Source organism: Scleropages formosus, chromosome 11, assembly GCF_900964775.1.
Source record: "Scleropages formosus chromosome 11, fSclFor1.1, whole genome shotgun sequence".
Lineage (NCBI taxonomy): Eukaryota > Metazoa > Chordata > Actinopteri > Osteoglossiformes > Osteoglossidae > Scleropages > Scleropages formosus.
Genome location: NC_041816.1, coordinates 6,288,072 through 6,306,339, shown reverse-complemented (window position 1 = coordinate 6,306,339; position 18,268 = coordinate 6,288,072). Strand labels below are relative to the sequence as shown.

Sequence of the window (18,268 nt, the reverse complement as noted above, 5' to 3'; positions counted from 1 at the left end):
TAATCAAGTACATTCTGGTTTTCAAAAGAATTAAATTTGAGTGTTCTACTGGTAAATAACACTTACAATAATCAATATGTTCCAGTAATTGACTTAATCTGTTTTATGTGGGTTTTGTACCAGGAAGTGGCAGCTCCAGCCTCCTAACCCTGCCTCTTCGTGCTCCTCAGTCACACAATAGTAATTAGATGAAACTAATAATGTCAGTTCTGTGAGGAAGCGAATTCATGACTTGCCTACACACATCTGCTCAAAGTGGCTGTGCTAATGTACCGGTGGCTTCCTTGGAACGGTTCACAGGTATTTTATGGTTTCTAAACAGAAACCTCTTAGTGGTTTTGTTCTTCTCTGCCCCACATCTTCTCATGTGTGCCTCATGTGAGCCATTCTTCCTGCCAGATTGATTGTTTCTCACCAGCACATTCATGTCGGGGCTCTTCAGCACCATATTATTCTCTTATTTTCGCCAGGATTTTTCCCTTGGTTATAGTCACATTTGAACATCTAAACAGCAACCCCTGCTTGGAGGTAATAAGTTACTTTTTCATTCCCCCCCCCCCCACAAAAATTATTTACTGATTTCAAGAATTTTTGCAAAGCTTTATTCTTCTGAAAACACGTGCTGCTTTGGAATGGCATAGTGTTTAGAGCACTGCCTTCCTCTGAGGACCCAGGTTTGAACCCATCTCCTGCTGTAGATCAAGGTACTTTTCTTGAACTGATGATAAAAAGTACCCAGCGACATAAATGGGTAAAGTACTGTAGGTGTTAATCATGGTAAGTGCCCAAACACTGATATTGTAAGCTGCTTTGGAAGGAAGTGTTGGGGTTTTTTTTATTTTTTATTTTTTTTTTTTTTTTTTGGGGGGAGGTGGTAGCTGAATACCTAAGTGGCTTTCCTGTTTTAAATTTCTGAATGGGTAATTTAAAATGTTTACAACTGCAAGGCCTCTTCCTTGTTTTACTTGTCTAGGTCAATGCACAGGCTAATGGGCTTTGCCCTCACAGTAAAACAAGTACGCTACCTTGTTTCTATTGTTCATGGCCCAGCTGTAATCATAAACAGAAGAAGATGTCTGCAGTGCATAACATCCAGGCAAGAGTTTTGTATCGGGTCATAATTTTCTGAAATTTTGTTACAGCTGAGTCAGCGACAAGGACTTGGGGTATACAAAAAATCTTGGATTTTTTTTTTTTTTTTTTTTAAAAATTTCAATATCAGGAGTGGTCTTTGGCCTCCTTTTAACATTAAACATGACGTTTATTAATATGGGTTTTATCGTTTCACTGGTGCTGAACCACGTCCCTTTGCCCATGTTGGTGTGATATGCATTTCTGCTGGTTCACTGCGTTCTCAGGCCTTGAGCCTTTGTGTGGATGTTCTGGGCAGGAGCCAGGGGTGTCACCCAGAGGTGAGAAATGTACTTTTTTTTGGACCAGTGGGACAGGTGAGATGGAGTACCTCTTTGTACAGTGTTTCTCTGGTATGTAGGAATACTTTGCAGGCCATATAAAGGATGTTTTTCCAACGTATCAGGTCTTCAGCACACATTGAGATAAGGTTTTGCTTGTTAGAAGGAGAAACTGGCCATTATCTGTTGAATTTACCTGCAAAACCGGTAGCTATAAGGCATCGAGGATTTCAGGGAAATGGATCATGCTGTCTTGAAATATGTGTTGGTTTAGAGTTGCACAGCTCCTACGCCGTTATATCGTCAAGTGGGAATGAAGATGATTCCTTGTGCGAAATGGGAGGGTGGGAAATTGAACCGTGGGAAGTCTGAAAAGCTGTGGAGGCATTTCAAAATGTCAGTGTGTGGGTGTCTCTCCACTCCTTATTCCAGTTCCGCTGCAAAAATGGCGAGGTCTCTCGACTTTATATGTGCGTCTTCGGAATGGGGTAGAACAAAATCCTATTTTTACTCGTTCTGTAGGGGGGCGTGGTGGCACAGTGGGTTGGACCAGGTCCTGCTCTCTGGTGGGTCTAAGGTTCGAGTCCCACTTGGGGTGCCTTGCGACGGACTGGCGTCCCGTCCTGGGTGTGTCCCCTCCACCTCCAGCCCTTACGCCCTGTGTTGCCAGGTTAGGCTCTGGCTTCCCGTGACCCTGTATGGGACAAGCGGTTCAAACTGTGTGTGTGTGTGTGTGTGTGTACTCGTTCTGTATATAACTAAACTGAAAAGAGTTCACCTGCTAAGGCTACCACGCTGGATTTATAATCAAACTAGAAGTGTGTTAATTCTGTAGTGAAGATAAGTAATGAGAAATCAATTTGAATTAATTTTGTTCTGTCGCTGTTTTACATTTGACCTCCGTCAAGTATTTTTTTTCCCCATTGTACTGTGTGTCCCATTTTCTCAAACCCTGAGACATGAATCTAGTGATATGCTTTATTTTAAAGTCTATTTTATGCTTTTCAAGTATTTTAACTTTCCTTCTGCACCACTCGAATCTATTCCTACAAAAGTGAATGAGTCAGGAGCAGGTGAACTGAAAGGCTTTACAGGATGTACATGAAATTCTGGCTGAATTTCAAACCTTAAGACTGTGTGTAGGATTTGCACAGAAAATGGTGCTGAAATATTGAGATACATGAGATATTTTAGAAGTTAGCACTGTATTTCCATGCTTAGATCTCGCAAGAGGCCTGATATTTTTTTTTTTTTTTTTTTTTTTTTAAATTAGTCAGCGATCTCTCTGTTTGTAGGGTTTCCAACTGGCTTATGTAGGTTTTCTGTACCTTAGAAAGGGCCTGTTGCTAAAAAGTCTCAACACAGAGTAGCTCTAATGGTTTAAAAAGCCATTGGCCCAAAATATTTGAATTCTTTGCAGAAAGAAAACTGTAATCTTGGTTAAGCTTCATGTGAGACTTTGCACTAACCCCACACTCACTAATACTGTTATCCAGGCTTTACAGAAAATGCGCTCCTTGGGAATACAAAGCTGGAAGTTACGACTAGCAGCTGCAAAGGAGTACCGCTGCCCTTCATCGTGTCTTGTCTTGCATCGAACTTAAGTTTCCTCTCAGTTCTTCCACATGTTCCTGAGTTTGAGCCCTACAGCTGATGATATTCTGGTTTCTGATCCTTACATGATACTGTACATCTGTGAAGATGTGCTTGTGATTTTGCTCTTTTAGGAGAAGAGAAATGTGCCTGTAGAGAGGCTTAAATCACTGACTCACAGGTAAAGGGTGTGGGGTCATGGTGACCCTGTTTGGGCACTGAATTAAGGATTTAAAAAAAAATGTATGGAATATTGTGTTGGTGTTGATACAATGTGTCGTACTGAATTTGTTAAAACTGCACAACCCTGCGTTTTGTTGTAATCGATTCCTTGGGACACATGAATTATCACACCAGATCACAGGATATCATGAAGTTATCACGGGTGAGATTTTAAAAAAAAAAAAAAAATCTATTGACTGGTTATTAAAAGCGTAGATCAGCCAAAAAAAAGCAATAATTTTAAAATCAAGCAGTGATATCTGGTAAAACTGTACCTGACACCCCTAATTTTTTCAGATCCGTTATGAATCGATAGGAGAATGTCATGTCCATAATTGAGAAGCCCTCGTGAACTATGCAATAGCCTCTGCCTTGTGGGTGGTGCTGCGCATCATGAATATTCATGAGCCCCGCCCCCTTATGTTTATTGATACGTTTCATCTGACAGTCGCGCCGCTCAGTCTCGTTATGGCGTCTCCTCGGACCTGAATGAGTTTCTCCGCGCTCCTGTGTTCTGGAATTCACCGGGCGCGAGCGGCGAGCACCTTTTTTGCGGCCTTTTCCTTTCCTCTCTCTATCAATGTAAATGGAGGAGGAGGAGGACAGTCTGGCAGCGGCACCGAGCGCGGCTCCGGACCGGACGAAGCAAGGTGGTCCTGGGGACAGCGGCGCCGCCGCTGCTGCTGATGGCGCTCCGCCGGGCGCGGAGCTCGGGGCGGCGGGGTCCGAGCGACTGGCCACCGCCGGCGTCGAGCACAGCGCGGCGGGCGGCCGCGGAGGAACCGGAATCCGCCTTTTAAAGGTGCGTAACCCTCCTCAACGCGCTGGGGCAGGTGGTCGCCGGCGGGAGCCGGGCGAAACCCTGGGCCGGGCTGCAGGGCGAGGAGACAGAGACGGGTGCTCCGCCGGACCGACGGCGTCGCTCTTGGCTCGCGCTGGCCGTTCCGGTGCCGCCACAGCAGGGCGCTTAAGGCTCTGTTTTTCGTTGAAACGCTCCTTCCCGCCCTGCCTGACGGGTCTCGAGGCAGCCGGGTGCCACTCCACCATGACCATCCGCCCCGGCGCGAGCAAGGTGGAAGCCACGACTCGACTCGAGCCCCCCGTGCCGTACCCGTGCACAGCTCGCCGTTTCCCCGCACATTTCTCTACTCGCTGTCGCCGTGTGCGCTTAATTTAAAGAAATTAATAAAAAAAAAAAAAAAAGACACGGAGGCGGTGACCCCCTGCCGAGGAGCGTCCTACTGCTGTACTGTCACTGACCCGCTGGCGCGAGGGCGTGCGTCGTTCCCTCCCCGCCGGCCGTTGTCCTCCAGTCGGACCCGTTATTGCGTCTCATCCCGTTTTATGTCGGCCGTGTGCCTCGGGGTTGTGGGCTCGAAGCCCTCCCCAGACGTGCGCGCCTCGCTCGCCCCATTATTATGTCACGAATTAACCCCTCACGTTTGACACGTTCTGGGTACATAAAGTGCTGCGGACCGGTTCCCTTCTCCTCTAGACGGAATGGGGTTGAGGCAACTTGGACATTTGAAATATTTCCAAGTTCTGTTCAAAACACGTTGTCAGGGTGTGCCCCAGGGCAGTCTAGCGGGGTGGGTGGGGTGGGGGGAATGGGCACTTTCCTCCAGGCCAAGGTGAGTCAGCTGTATGTGGGCCCCTCGTGCTAATTAGCATAGACACACCCCCACGGACCATCTCAGGGTCCCAGACACGCCCCCGGACACCCACGGACACCCACAGGTTCCCCCACTGAAACGCGGTGACCGCGGTGACCGCTCTGGAAAAACTCCTTCTGCTTGTGCTGCGTTTTGTGTGACACATCTGACAGGTGGGCTCAGTCGGGGTGGCAGGTGTCGCGTGGAAATTCTCACTGCAGACCTGAGTTCATTTCTCTTGTTTTGCCGGAGGGTTGATTAATCGGCCCCGCGGCCTCGGCTGTTGCATCGTGGAAACATTTATTTATCGTGGGCATCGCTTCCCCGGACCGACCTTTTAACAGGCGGACGCTTGTTGGGTGCTAACTGGGTGAGTGAGTGCAGTTGGGATGCTCTCCGCCAGAGTGGACCCAGGTGTGTGTGTGAGTATGAGAGAGCAAGAGAGAGAAAAGGGAGGGAGAGCCGGAGCCGGCGGGGCACAGATGCCTGCAGAAGCCAGGCGGAGGAGAGCGAAGCATGGCATCGTGGGAGGATGACTCTACAGGCCTGACTAATCGCCCAGTGCTGCCCATCTTGGGAGTCGAGTTGCTCTTCTCCCGCTGCGCCAGGGTGCTCATTTACTGTGTCAATATTTGCATCCCATTACTCTGAATTTTATCAAAACAAGAACTGCGAGAAGTGTCCACCCCTGAGCAGCGCGGGTCTCTCTTCTTACGGACGGACGGACGCCGCTTTCCCTGCCCCCGTTTGCAGCAAGTCTGTGGTGGGCTGAGCTACGGAACCATCGTTTACATTCTTTACGTAGCACCGATTTGCCACATATTCTGTTGGTTTCTGTGTTGGACGGCACGGTGGCACAGGAGGCTCCTGAGCTGTGAGGTTGGATCCAGTTCCATCTGTATGGAGTTGGCACGTACTCCCTGTTCACTCTGGTTTCCTCCCACAGCCCAAAGGTATAATCAGGTGACTGCAGATGCTCCCTGTGTGCATGTATGAATAAATTAAAGCGTGTATGAAAGTGTTATCCTCTGATGGATTAGTGTCCCATCCAGGGTGCATCCTTGCTATGCTTCTTGGATAGGCTCCAGACCACCATGACCCAGTAGAGAGCAAGCAGTTGCTTGTAATTCATGCACAGAAGGATTTGTGCATTTCTGCCTCTCCCCAGCCACTGACCTGCTCTTCTCCTTTCCTCTCCACCAGCGCAACATGAAGCGTAACGGCAGCCAGGGCTGCGTGACCCGGAAGAGCCGCTTTGGGTCCCGGGAGCGAGACTGGCTGAAGGGGGACGCCCAGCGGGGCTGCGTGTGCCTGTACGGCCCGGGGGACCCCCAAGGCGCCTCGTCATCGCAGCCGGACCTGCGGCTCGCCCTCTGCTCCACCAGCACCACCGCGGAGGAGCTCTGTGCTCAGGGCAACGGCCGCAGTCTTTACGTGCAGCTGCACGGTGACCTCCTCAGGTAGCACTCGTCCTCCCCTCCTGCACCTTACCAGAGTACAGCGTTGCACATCCTGCCAGGCCCCTGGGATTGGGCCCAAAAATGGGAGGCTTGCATAAACGTTAATATATGTATTGATGCGCATTAATGCGGCTTCAGTGTCATTTCTTGAAGTGGCACAGGATCCAACTTAAAGGCACAATATGCAGCTGAATTTTTATTTTCAAAGACAAAAGGGGGGGGGGATTTCCAGTTTGTTGCACTGAATGGCTGAAGTAGTGCAAGTTCATAATTTTATTTGCAGCACACCTCAGAGCGAGCACGAAAAACGCATTTGTGTTGGGTGCGGCTGCAGTGTAGATATTCGCCGTGTCCTTGGATATTCTCCTTCCACATCCTTGGATATTATGCAAGAAGGCCATAATTCCATGACAAGATCTTGCCAAGCAGACCAGGGTTTAAATAAGACGTGTCGACCGAGCTGCGCGCTGTAGTGTTGCTGCAGATGGGATGAGCAATAATCGCTGTCCATGATCGCCGGTCTGTATTTCTTAGGTGGTTGCATTATAAAATCTGCCTTTACGTGATATGTTTGAAATGGTTGTGTAACTTGAGAAATCAAAACTGAAAGCTTCACTGTTTTCAGAAAGGTTCTGAAATGACTTTCTGGATTGCACACTGGAGGAGCACGTCAGGGAGGAAGGGGGGGAAGAATGACGTTGCGTTGTCAAAGCCGTTTTAGGGCGGAACAAGATGGCCAATATGACCAGATCAAACTGAGCAGCAGGGTGTTAGTTTGCTTGTCATTAGCTGCCAGCGACCAAACAAATGAAAAGTCAACACACATGGAGCTGCAGCATTTAATAAATCCTCTTTATGGCCATCATCGGAGTCAGTGTCTGCACTCGCTTTTGATGAATCATACCAGTTATTTATTCTAAGCAACGTGTTGCATTACCCTGCACGCTGGCGGTGTGACCGATCATCTTTTCGAGTACATGTCATAAATGCAGGTTCTGTGGTATAAAAACTGCATTGAGGTGTTTCGGAGATGAGTCTTTTTGATGGGAATGTGCAGAGCTCTCATGGATGCACAACTTTCTCAAGGATGAAATGTTCTGGGAAGGGTACAAATTACAGACCTTGTTCGAAGGCTGAGTTTCAGAGCATGGTACTTTACCTCTTGGGGTTCTCAGAAGCCTTTTGTATTTCTCTAACACCGTTTGCATCGGAATATACTAAGTGGTCATCTCTTCAACGGAGGGACAGGAAATGGGTTTTTTTCTTCTCCCCCCATGCTTTCGTTTTGAGAATGTTTGTATATGTTTGTGTGCAATTCCCCAGTCCCGTGTTGGATTGATTAAGTGTTCCACTCATTAAATTTGAGTGAGAATTTGAGTATGATTTTTAAGGAAATGCTATAAACATTTTAATATGTATCCTGTGATTGCATGACTCATTGTAAGTTTGTGTGGCTGTCCTGTTTGTTCCTGCTAAATCTTAGTAATTTTGAAATGATTCACAGGTCAAAATCACCCCATAAACTTGGGCTGTAAAAGAGATTATAGGACAGTGTGTAACAGTGTGGATAAGGACATGGACTTGTACCCTGAAGGTTGCTGGTTCAGGCCCCGCTCCCTCCTCCTGCTGCAGTACCACTGAGAAAAGAATTACAAGTGAGGTTTACCTGGATTGTTCTAGTAAAACACCCAGCTGTATAAATGGGTTGCCATGGATAACATCATCAGCTAAGCATGAGGGCAAGAACAGTGGATTTAAATTTTCAGAGTGTGCTAAAGTTAGTTGCTTACAGTGAGACGTACGTCACTTTGGAGAAATGCGTCTGCTAAATGAATAGATGTACTTGTGGTAAAGCCTGACTGTAAAACAGAGCTGAATGAAGGCCTGTAGTTTCTTTCCTCTCTACACTTCTTCACGCTTAAGACATGTCTAAGATGCTTAAATCAGCTGTAGTATGGAATTATTGCTGTCTCGTGCTTTGTAGTGTGCGGGGGGGGGGCGACATCATATGAGAACCCAGGTCACCTTGCGCACAGGGAAGCCAGAGCTCCTTGCATGTGGTCCCCTGCACGGCTGCTGACCCCAGCGACGGGGCGTCCGTTTGAAGCATGCTGCAGGAGGAAGAGAAGGTGAGCTCAGCGTGCCGCCGTGAGACCGTGAACGGACGGGAAGCGGGCCGAACGTGTGATCTGACCGCAGCCCGTTCCTAGAATAACTCTGACTTGTGGGTGAGGACATTTGCGAGGCAGGCTATAATCTGACATCACCCACCTCTTCCCTGCTTTGTAGCATCCCTGTGGAAGGGTTTGTTGTGAGAAACTTTGTTGTGCAGCGTGTTGTCTAGAGAAGGCCGTGCAATCGCATTGTGCGGAAACTTGCTTCCGGACCTCCACCAATCCGGTTACGTGTCCCTAGCAAGCGGAACATCTTCTTTTTGTTTCTGAACGTGCCCTAGTAGAAATTGTCACCATCGGCCAAGAGATTAGTGCAAGGTGCCAGCATCGAGGTTCATCGCAAACCCTGCTAGCATCAAGGGGTTACTGGAGAACCCATCTGCCAATGTGACGCATACAGGCAAACGCCGGCATCCTCAGAAAGAGCTGAGACCTCGGTCCGAGTGTGTGTCCGGTGTAAAAACGGCCCTGTGTGGAAAAGCAGGCGCGGCACCTAAAAACTCTGGGTAGCACTACGCTGTGTGTCTCGGTGCAGCCTGGGTGCGAGAAGGCCATTCACACCGCTCTTCAGCCCACAGTGGCAAGCAGCGTACTGTGCAGGAAGTGAACATTAGTGTCTGTGTTGAGCTTCAACGGTGGTTCTCCACAGTTAAATTTCAAGGCAGCTGGCGCAGTATCTGTGCACGAACATACGTGTGCGTTTGTGCACGTCTGTGTGTTTCTCGGCACGCATCGGCTCTCCTGATGTGTGCCGGTCTAGCACGCTGGCTCAGGTGTTCCGCGGGGGACCGGGACGTCACCATCCCCGCATCATGCGCGCTACTCCGGCCTGCCTGCAGCTGAAGCCGCCGTTGCTTCCGAGACAAAATTCTTTAGGGCGTTTTGAGGTCAGATATAAATGGAGGCGCACTGATGCATGACAAATCAGAAAATGTTTGCGGGGGGAGAAAAATTTGCTTTGAGATTGTATTACTTTACACGGGAACATCCCTATCAGCCTGTAATTCCTCAGCTTCTCTGTTTGGCTGTACTCACTCAGGAGATGTACTGTATTTCATTTCCCGTGAGTGTGACTTTGTGACTCGGTGTGGCTCACAAGACAAGTCAGCTTCCCAAAGGTGTTGCGTCGTACCAGCGCTGAGTCTGTTGGGGTTGCCAGGCAAGAATGAATCGACACTTTCATCAGGTGAGCAAGGCAGCCACCTGGCAGATGGCATTAGGAAAGTACAAAAAAAAGCAATGCTCTCACCCATGCTTATTGACATCCACGATATGCATTTCGAAAGCTTTTTGCTTTCCTGGAGTTTCACCTTATTGGTTGCGTTTTAAGCCATTTTCAGCATGTGTACCTTTTTTGTCGTATAGCAGAAGCTATCTGTGTTTGTGTTGCTTTACAGTTTTAGAACATGCCCCGTTGCACAGCCTGGTATGTTTGCAAAAAACCATTAATGTTATGTGTGGCTCAGCGGTACAACAGAAGGGCATCTTCTGGGGCTTAACTCTTGGTCCGTTTTCCTAATCGGCTCTCCAGAAACACTGGGTAACCATGGTGATGGAATCACTTAATGTCCATTCCCCTCTGTCTCCTGTCTGTGCCCCGGTTGTTGAGGCCCGCTTCTTTGCCGAGTGATGGATTGTTGGACATGGACAACTGCGTGTGAGCAATAGTCGGGGTGCAGCAGTGACAGGCTTACGTGCTTTGACTCCCCACCCCCCCCACAGGAGGCTGGATCCCACAGAGCGGCCCCTACAGATGGTGTACGACTACCTGGCAACCATCGGCTACGCAGACTCTCTGCGGGTGCAGAGGGAGGCTGCAAACTCGGACCTCAGCTGCATGATCCGCTTTTACACTGGTGAGTAGCTCACACACCACCCCATTTTGGCCAACCATCTCTAAACCTGTTCAGCTGGACCGAACTGAAATGCTGCTCTGTTTTTCACAGGCAGTTGAAAATTCTACTGCTTCTGCTAGAGACCATTAGGGTCTCAGAGCATTGTGTCCTGCTGCTTGAGAGATTTACCTGGGGCTTTTCCTACTTCTCACCACCTTATAACATTTTATTTTTAATTTTGACTAACTTTGTGTTATTTTCAAAGCATGGCTGCCCTTTACAGACCCCCGGAAGCCAATCCGCATGCCTCCAGTGAGGTCCATGGACTCCAGATGTAGATGAGTTGTATGCTGCTCTTGGTTGTGGTTCCTTTTTCATTCAGTAGCTGTCAAAATGCATGAAAGGATTCTGTGCTTCCAGTAGTCATGTTGCTAGTTAGGTCGATTTCCTGCTGCGGTACATACCTTCTAACAACCAAATTCCCACATATATTCATGCCCTGGGTCATTTCATTTAACTCATCTCCCTTAGATTGGATGCTTGGATGTTTCAGGTGGAGATGTGTAATGGTGTAAGAAGTGGGATGGATTAATGCAGATGGCTGTCAGGCGGTGAGGCAGCTGTGTCTCTGCTGTGTGCCATACAGTAGATGGAGAGGAGGGAATCATTTTCTGAGGATGACTCAGTCATCCCATTGTAGCCCTCCCCAGTCATCCATTCCACATCCCACACTGCATAATGGCTCCTATGTTGCGTTGTCACGGCAGCTGCAACATGTGGCAGGTGATGCGGGATGGATGCCGTCTGCTGTGTCACTGTCTCCTGACTGTATACTAAATCCGCTGCTGGAAAGGAAACGGCTCCTTTTCCCTGGTGGCCCCTGTGGCAGACCTAATGATCATCTTAAAGGCGCTGACTGGCTTTGCTTGTGACAAAATGGGTCCTGATCTGCTCTATCCTACCAAGAGTTGTTGCCGAGCACTGCCTCAATTCCCCTGGTGTTTGTGAGCCTGTGAGGCTGTTTGTGTCTGTGTGTTTGAGTCTGTTGGCCCTGGTTTTTGAGTTTGATCCTCTGAGCCATTGCTGAGGCCTTTAATGAGTTTCTGTCGCGCTGTTTTTCCTCCATGAATGGTGGAAGGCAGCCTGTGTTCCCAGTGTGTGGCCTGAAAAGGCTGACTTTCCACTGGCTTCGGCACGTTGGCTCAGCCTGGCAGCCAGCAGGAAGTGCCCAGGGAAGTTTTCTCCTTTGAGCGCATGGGAACACGGGACCGAGCCAAGCGCTGGCATCTCAGGAAGCGTTGCCGAGCGCTGTGATTGGTGATGGGGTGGACAGAGGATCTGCAGAGGCCTTCACTTTCCGGTTTTCTTCAGCGAAAGGGATACGCGCGTGTCTGTGTGAAGAAGTGTGTTTTGAGCAAAGTAGCATATTCATGTATGAATGTGTTTAAGCATGCCTTTATATAAATATGAGTGCGTGTGTATTTACATGGATTCATTTAGTTGTCGCTTTTTTCCAAAGCAATGTACGGTAATGATTAACTAGTATCAATCTTTGCCACCTTTGATGTCAGGGTGACTTTGTGTTAGATACACCACAGTAAACTGCGTAGTCATTGGCACATCTGTACAGCAAAGCAACGTAACACACTCGCGCGCACACACGTTACAAGCAGTTTGAATCACCATCCACTTTGTGGCCGTGCTACTCTTTATAAACATGTTTACGTGAGTGAAAGAGAGTGCGAGACAGGGAGCTCCCCCCACCCCGCTGTCCGCAGGTATGGATCAGCTATTACCCATAGTTCCTTCATGGGCGTATCTCTGCTTATCTCTGCTTGTGTGGTAAACAGTCTGGGCTACCAGGCCCGTCTCCCAGAGAGGTCAACAGCGCAACGCAGAGCGAACTTTGTCTTCTCCTGCAAGCACTCGTGTTCTCGGTCCATTTAGCACCGATCTAACCCTAGGCGCCGCACTCTGGTCGCTTCCCTCAGACAGCCCGAGCCTCTGCACCGAAACCCGGAGCTACTCTCCCTTCGCTTTGATTTCTTCTCCAGCCCCCGGCCAGGCCACTCTTGCTCCGCTGCCCGCTGTTACGCCATTAGAGTTCCAGAGAGCAGTAATACTTGTCTATGTTCTTGGTTGTCAGTAGCTCTCAGAGACATCTGTTGTTTTGCTCTAATCATTTGTAGGTTATTAAAATGGGATTATCATTTTATCGCAGTTATTGCCTCATTAGAGGCTTTGAAGTGTGTCTGTGGTGTAGGAGCGCAGAGTAACAACAATATTAATTTGTTGTTGGAAGTAGCTGTCTGGTTTTGTCCTGTGCTGGGGGCAGATAAATGAAAGAAAAGCAAACGCAAAGGGACTCGGAGGGGGGAGGAGAAGCCGACAGAAATGCGGAGCTAATTAAATATGCGCTTTAAGAAAACAACTGCGATCCAGAGCGTTAGCTGATGGGATAGACTGGCATGGCTCTGGAACGGCACACAGCAGGCCTTTCAGTTCTGGACCGAGTTCGCTGGAATCGAGACGGTCACCTCCAGCCGGAGCAGCCATCGCTCTCAACTCCGCACAACGAAATAAATCATCGCTAGATTCAGTTTAGTCACCTAATGAGTTATTGATCCAGCAGGAGCCTACTTGTCAGAAAGGAAAATGAGAACTAAATAAACAGTGTGGAGGGCAAACCGGGTCTGACGGGCCCGGGAAACCTGGCCGTTACAGATCTAGAACCCAGGCCTTGGCCTTCCTGCTGGCCTCACAGGAGATGGGCGAAGGTTCGGGGCAGTCCCACTCCTCATGGACATCTAGGAGAGTAGGGGCTGGCAGTGGACAGGCATTGAGCACCTTCATCCTGCTCTTCTTTTTACTCTGTTTTGTGCTGTAATAGAAGAGCCTTATGCCTTTGCTTTATTGAGTTTGACTACGCTCACAACCGGCATTCATGGTGAAGCGCTTCAGTTTCGTTTCAACCCCCACCCCCCTTCTCCACCGTAATCACGGACTGAATGCTGTTTTTCATTATTTTGGTTTAATTAAAGAATTCTTTTTAACCTCCAGTCCACTGTGCTTGGCTGATGATTTGTTTTCTAGTTTCACTTAGTGATTATTTTTTCATTAGCATGGAGTCGCTGTTTAAAAAAAAAAAAAAAAACGTTGAAATTGTCCTTGGATTAATTTACTGCTTCTCTTAAAAAAAAAAAAAAAGTTGACCATATTCTGTGATCACTTAACACTTATGATGTTATGTAAGAACAACAACAACCTGTGTTTGTCCAGGGTGACATACAAATCGCCTTCCTTTTTCCCGCCTCTCGAACTCAGATTTTTATTTTGTTGATTTAGAGGAACGACTACGTACATTCTTAATGTTGTTGAAAATGAAGCCAGTTCAGGCTTTTCGATAACTTAATTTGACGCTCACTGTGCACCGTGTCAACCAGAGGGGCTGCACATTGCTGACTGTGATAGAAAGGACGGCATGGTAAAAATGGTGTATCGAGGGATATGTCGATGTAAACAGGCAGCAGCGAAGAGTAGCACCCTGAAAGACACAAGAAGTTATATTGCAGCACTTAAGGAGCAGAAAGATGAGTTTGAATTTGCTTTAGAGTGAATTTCTCAAGTGGGACAGCTGTGGAAAATACTTGCCGAAACACAGAAAAATGTCAGAAGTGCCAGGCAACTGCGTTTCTGTGGATGAACGATGAGGATGTTAAGTCAATAGATGAAATTAAACATTTGTGAAAAGAGCCATGGTATAGGGTGCAACATGCCTTCTGGGTGCTACTTCATTGTCAGAGATTGGATTGAGCAGATTTACTGCTTACTGCAGTCTTTCCCGTCCTTTCCAGACACTGATTGGAGAGTTCATGAGCCCACATGCGGCACTCGTGAATATTCATGTGGAGGGGGAATGGGCCCTGCTGAACGCAGTTCAATGTGTGACCGTTGCAGGAGTTTACCATATATTGACTGAGATCGGAATCGGAGGCCACAGCATCAGTCTTGACGCTAATGAATATTGATACCCATCTGGCTCTGCCGCAGTTCTTTCGCTCCATCGTGAGTAGTCGCACTGTTCAGGGGAGTATATGTGTGCAATCTATGCCGTCGCATCCTGGACAGTGTAGCCCCAGTAAGGCATGTGGTACAACTGGAGGATCCTCTGTTAAGTTTTAAGCCATAGCAGGAATGTCTAACGTGTGGTGTGTTGGAGTGCTATAGATGGAATGGCGAATTCATCTCAGTTGGTGTTTCGTTGTACTTTCGTCGAAGAAATGCTAAACAAATTAATACAAATTAATTTTTTTCATCCACTGCTCATGTTTCAAAATTGTCGTTATTGTGTATATGATGCTTATTCCTGTACAGTGTTTTAGCTTTTATTTTGACCTTCTGTCCTTTCCCAAGAAAGCCAACATCTAATTGCCATTGCAGTCCAAAGAAGGCCGTTCGTTCTACCAAAAGTTTCATTTGAGTCCGGTCGAGGAGGCAGGAAGTTTTTCCAGAGTACAAGCAAGTGTTTCTGGAGCGATTGGTTCATTGAGCGGCCTCTGATATGTTTGTATTAGGAGCATGCATGCAAGGAAGGCCAGAACCTGCTTCTGTGGGGTGTCGGGGTGGACTTAGTGACACGGCATAGGAGTATGATTCATATCGTACATCCACATGTGCCGCGCACTGGCTGACTCATCGCTACCCAGCTCTAGGGTGCTACTGAGTACAACACAGTGTGGGTTTTAACCACATTTCACACGGTCGTCGGTGTGTGTTTCTATAGAAAGTGTGTGCGCCTATTGTATGGGTTCTGTTCACACGGCAAAAGACTGAGCTGAGAGCAACGTTTCTCGTGTGTCTGTAAAGCCCCAGCATACCTGCTGAGGTAGACTAGAGTCCGAGTTACTGTGGACTGTGTTACATCTCTGCCTTTCTGTGCACATGAGGAAGGTGCTGGCCTTGTGTGGGTGAGGTTCTGCTGAGTTGACCTGAGGTTCAAGTCTGTAGGTAGAGGTCTTAAATAAAAGAATGCAAACTTGTAGGTTCCTCTTCACTGACATCATCTTGAGACCCAACGGAAAAAATGATTTCATATTCACCTGTGGTTTGTTGTCAAAGTTGAAGTGAGAAGTTAAAATATGCAAAGTGTGACCGTGGTACAGTCACAGTAATGCACAACACGAGAACTTGGTCTGTTGCTACACAACTACAGGCAATATTGCATCCAAGTTTTAGGCCATTATGAGATGCCTTTGTAAAGACAAGAATTTGGTTGGCCTGTTTTTAACCTTGATCTAATTTGGATGAAACAATGAGTAAAATTATGGACATGTTGGTATCACCTGTGCTGATTTTAGCAAGTGACACACACAACAAATGTTACCTCATCTGTTGGTTGAGAAGCCCAATGGGCGGTGGGTTGGAAGGACAGAATTAGATGGTAGGCAATGGTGCTCTGGTTTTTGACAGTGAGTGGGAGATCCAAGACATCCATTGCATGGCCATTCTGAAGGTTCAGCTCCTGTAGCAGCCAAGCTATCTTTAATGTTTCAAAGGCACAGTCGTCTAGGCTTTAAAAAGTACCAGAATGCTGCCATGCCAGACCACTGTTCTGTGTGCAGCTATAAATAGAAAAGAGGAACAAGTGCAGATCATGAGTGCAACTACCAGTTGACCTCCTTATGCCAAGGACACAGGACGCTCCCTTTTTTTGTGGTACTGTTATAGATGTCATCAACATGTGCTATCGATCAGCCTCTAATGTGCACAACTTCAGGTTTGTTTTGACACTGTTTATACTGCAGTAATGGCCTCCGTCTGCAAGTGTTGAGCTCCCAGCCCTGCCTTTGCGATCGGGATGAACTCTCCATGAACAAGGTTTCAGTGTGTTTTAGACGGGTTTGAAGATAAACAGTTTATTACCCAATGACCTCTAGGACCCTTTGACGTGTGCAATGAAGTGACACTGGAATGAAACAGTCTTCAGTACCGATGGCCTTATCTGCAAGCTCCATGAAGAGGAAGCTATTGGATAAGACTGCTGATGTACTTATCATATGTACAGATGTGTAGTTCACCATTGTGTGTCTAAAGAGGACTGAGTTTGGAGCAATGCCCAGCTGTGCTGTATCTGCTGTGATGGCCTCTAGTTTGGATGCACTTGTGGAATGTATCTTTACCTTAGGCTTATTCTTTGAGGGTGAACCTCTCTTGGAGGAGCAGGTGGTAGAGTCATGTGCTGAAAGATGACAGTTCAGACTAAGTGGAGTCAGTGAAAGTGAGCACAAGGTGAGCAGACCTCGTTGAGGTTGCAGCCAGTCCAGAGACATGGATTGGTTCCGGGGGTTCACAGCCGCAGTTGGGCATGTTATCGTGAACCAGAGAGCAGAGTCCACGCTACTGTAGGGCGACGTCACCCTGCCCTTGTAAAACTGCTGTGCTCCTCTGAGACTGCTAATGAAAGATAGTTGATGTGCTAGAGGACTCCTGTCAAATCTCCACCTTGAAGTTCCCCTGACCCCGCTTCTAGCACTCCATTCAAGGATTATCTAAAGAGCAGACAAGGCCACCACTCCTTATTGTTACAACATAATTGTTGTAGACTTACGTGTTTAAGGTAAGCGGGTTAAAGGTAAGTCCAAATCACCTCAAGGTGACCACATGTAGCTTTCACAGTAAAGGAGGGCTTGGAGGTGGTTTACCTCTCCCTTATTCTACACTTGTCTTTGGACTGTGTAAGGAAACCCATGCAAACATGAGGAGAACACGCAAACTCCGCACAGATTGACCTAGATTCAAACCCAGACCTGAAACAACAGCCCAGGAGCTATGAGGCACCAGCAGAATCTGATGTGCCAGGAATGCTGCTCCAGACTGAAGTACTAGTCATTTGTTGTAGAGTTCAGCTTTGATCCATGTACTCCGTGTAAATATGTTTATATCAGTAAAGTACATCCTGCTGACTACTTGCTCAGGGGTGCCGAACTTGGCCCTCAGTTCTGGGATTTGAACCGACAACTTTTTGGTCCCAAGCCCAGTCCTTTGAAATGTTTGCAGTTCAGCGTGTGAGTTCCTCACCTGTTCTTCAGAAACTTCAGAGCCAAGTGGCCTGATGGTTAATTTTCATCTCGGCCCAAGTTCTTAGCAAGCAAAACAAAACAAGAGGCAGTAACTAATGGAAACAAGAGGATTATATAACCCAAAAGAACAATCTAATTCCAAAGGAAATTAGATGCTTTTCATGCCGGGTGCTTATTTGCCTGGTAATTAACCTGAAAGTGCTGGAAGGCCTGGTGGAGGTGCCAGAACCGGAGCGTAATGCGTCCCTTTGCCACGATCGCACCCACCCCACCCCACCACGCGAGCCCACCATGTAATCGGAGTTGAATGTGACCGAGCCTCGACTTACTCGAGAAAGGTAAAAAGTAAAGCTCAGAGGTTCTCGGTTCTGGCTCCATTGTGGTGGAATGACCTTCCCCTGTCACTCTGAACTGCGGAAACTCTGCCTATATTCAAGAAGGTTCTGAAAACTCACCTTTTCCGGATCCACTTCGCCCAAGATCTCTCCAGCTCGTTTACAGTGTAATTTTTCACGCATTGTAACTTCATGAGCATCCCCTGATACAACCTTTACTCAGCCACTACACCGGCATTGTACTTGCTTATTTGCGTATCTTAAAATATTTCTAAAAAAAAAAAGAATGTTGGGAGGGTATCAGGATTTGTCTATCCTGTGTTTTATGCACCTACTCGAACGATGAACCTCGGTGCAGCAAGTGGTAGGTAACAAATTAGGTTCACTTAAGGCTTTCATGTCTGCAGCTATGTCTCCTTCTCTCAATGTAATGCATACATTGTACTTTTGCTGAGATGTACGTCGCTTTGGACAAAAGCGTCTGCTAAATGAATAAATATAAATGT

At 47.5% G+C, this 18,268-nt stretch overlaps 1 protein-coding gene across 1 annotated transcript in view; it reads left to right on the top strand.

The window, feature by feature from the left end:
- The first annotated feature begins 3,705 nt into the window (after positions 1–3,705).
- phlpp2 (PH domain and leucine rich repeat protein phosphatase 2) overlaps positions 3,706–18,268 on the top strand; it is a 33,943-nt gene continuing 19,380 nt past the window's right edge. Inside the window, exons 1-3 of the mRNA XM_029256311.1 lie at positions 3,706–4,029; positions 6,083–6,339; positions 10,236–10,369. Coding sequence (XP_029112144.1) covers positions 3,814–4,029; positions 6,083–6,339; positions 10,236–10,369 — 607 coding nt within the window. The 5' untranslated portion in view covers positions 3,706–3,813. The remainder of the gene's footprint in view (positions 4,030–6,082; positions 6,340–10,235; positions 10,370–18,268) is intronic.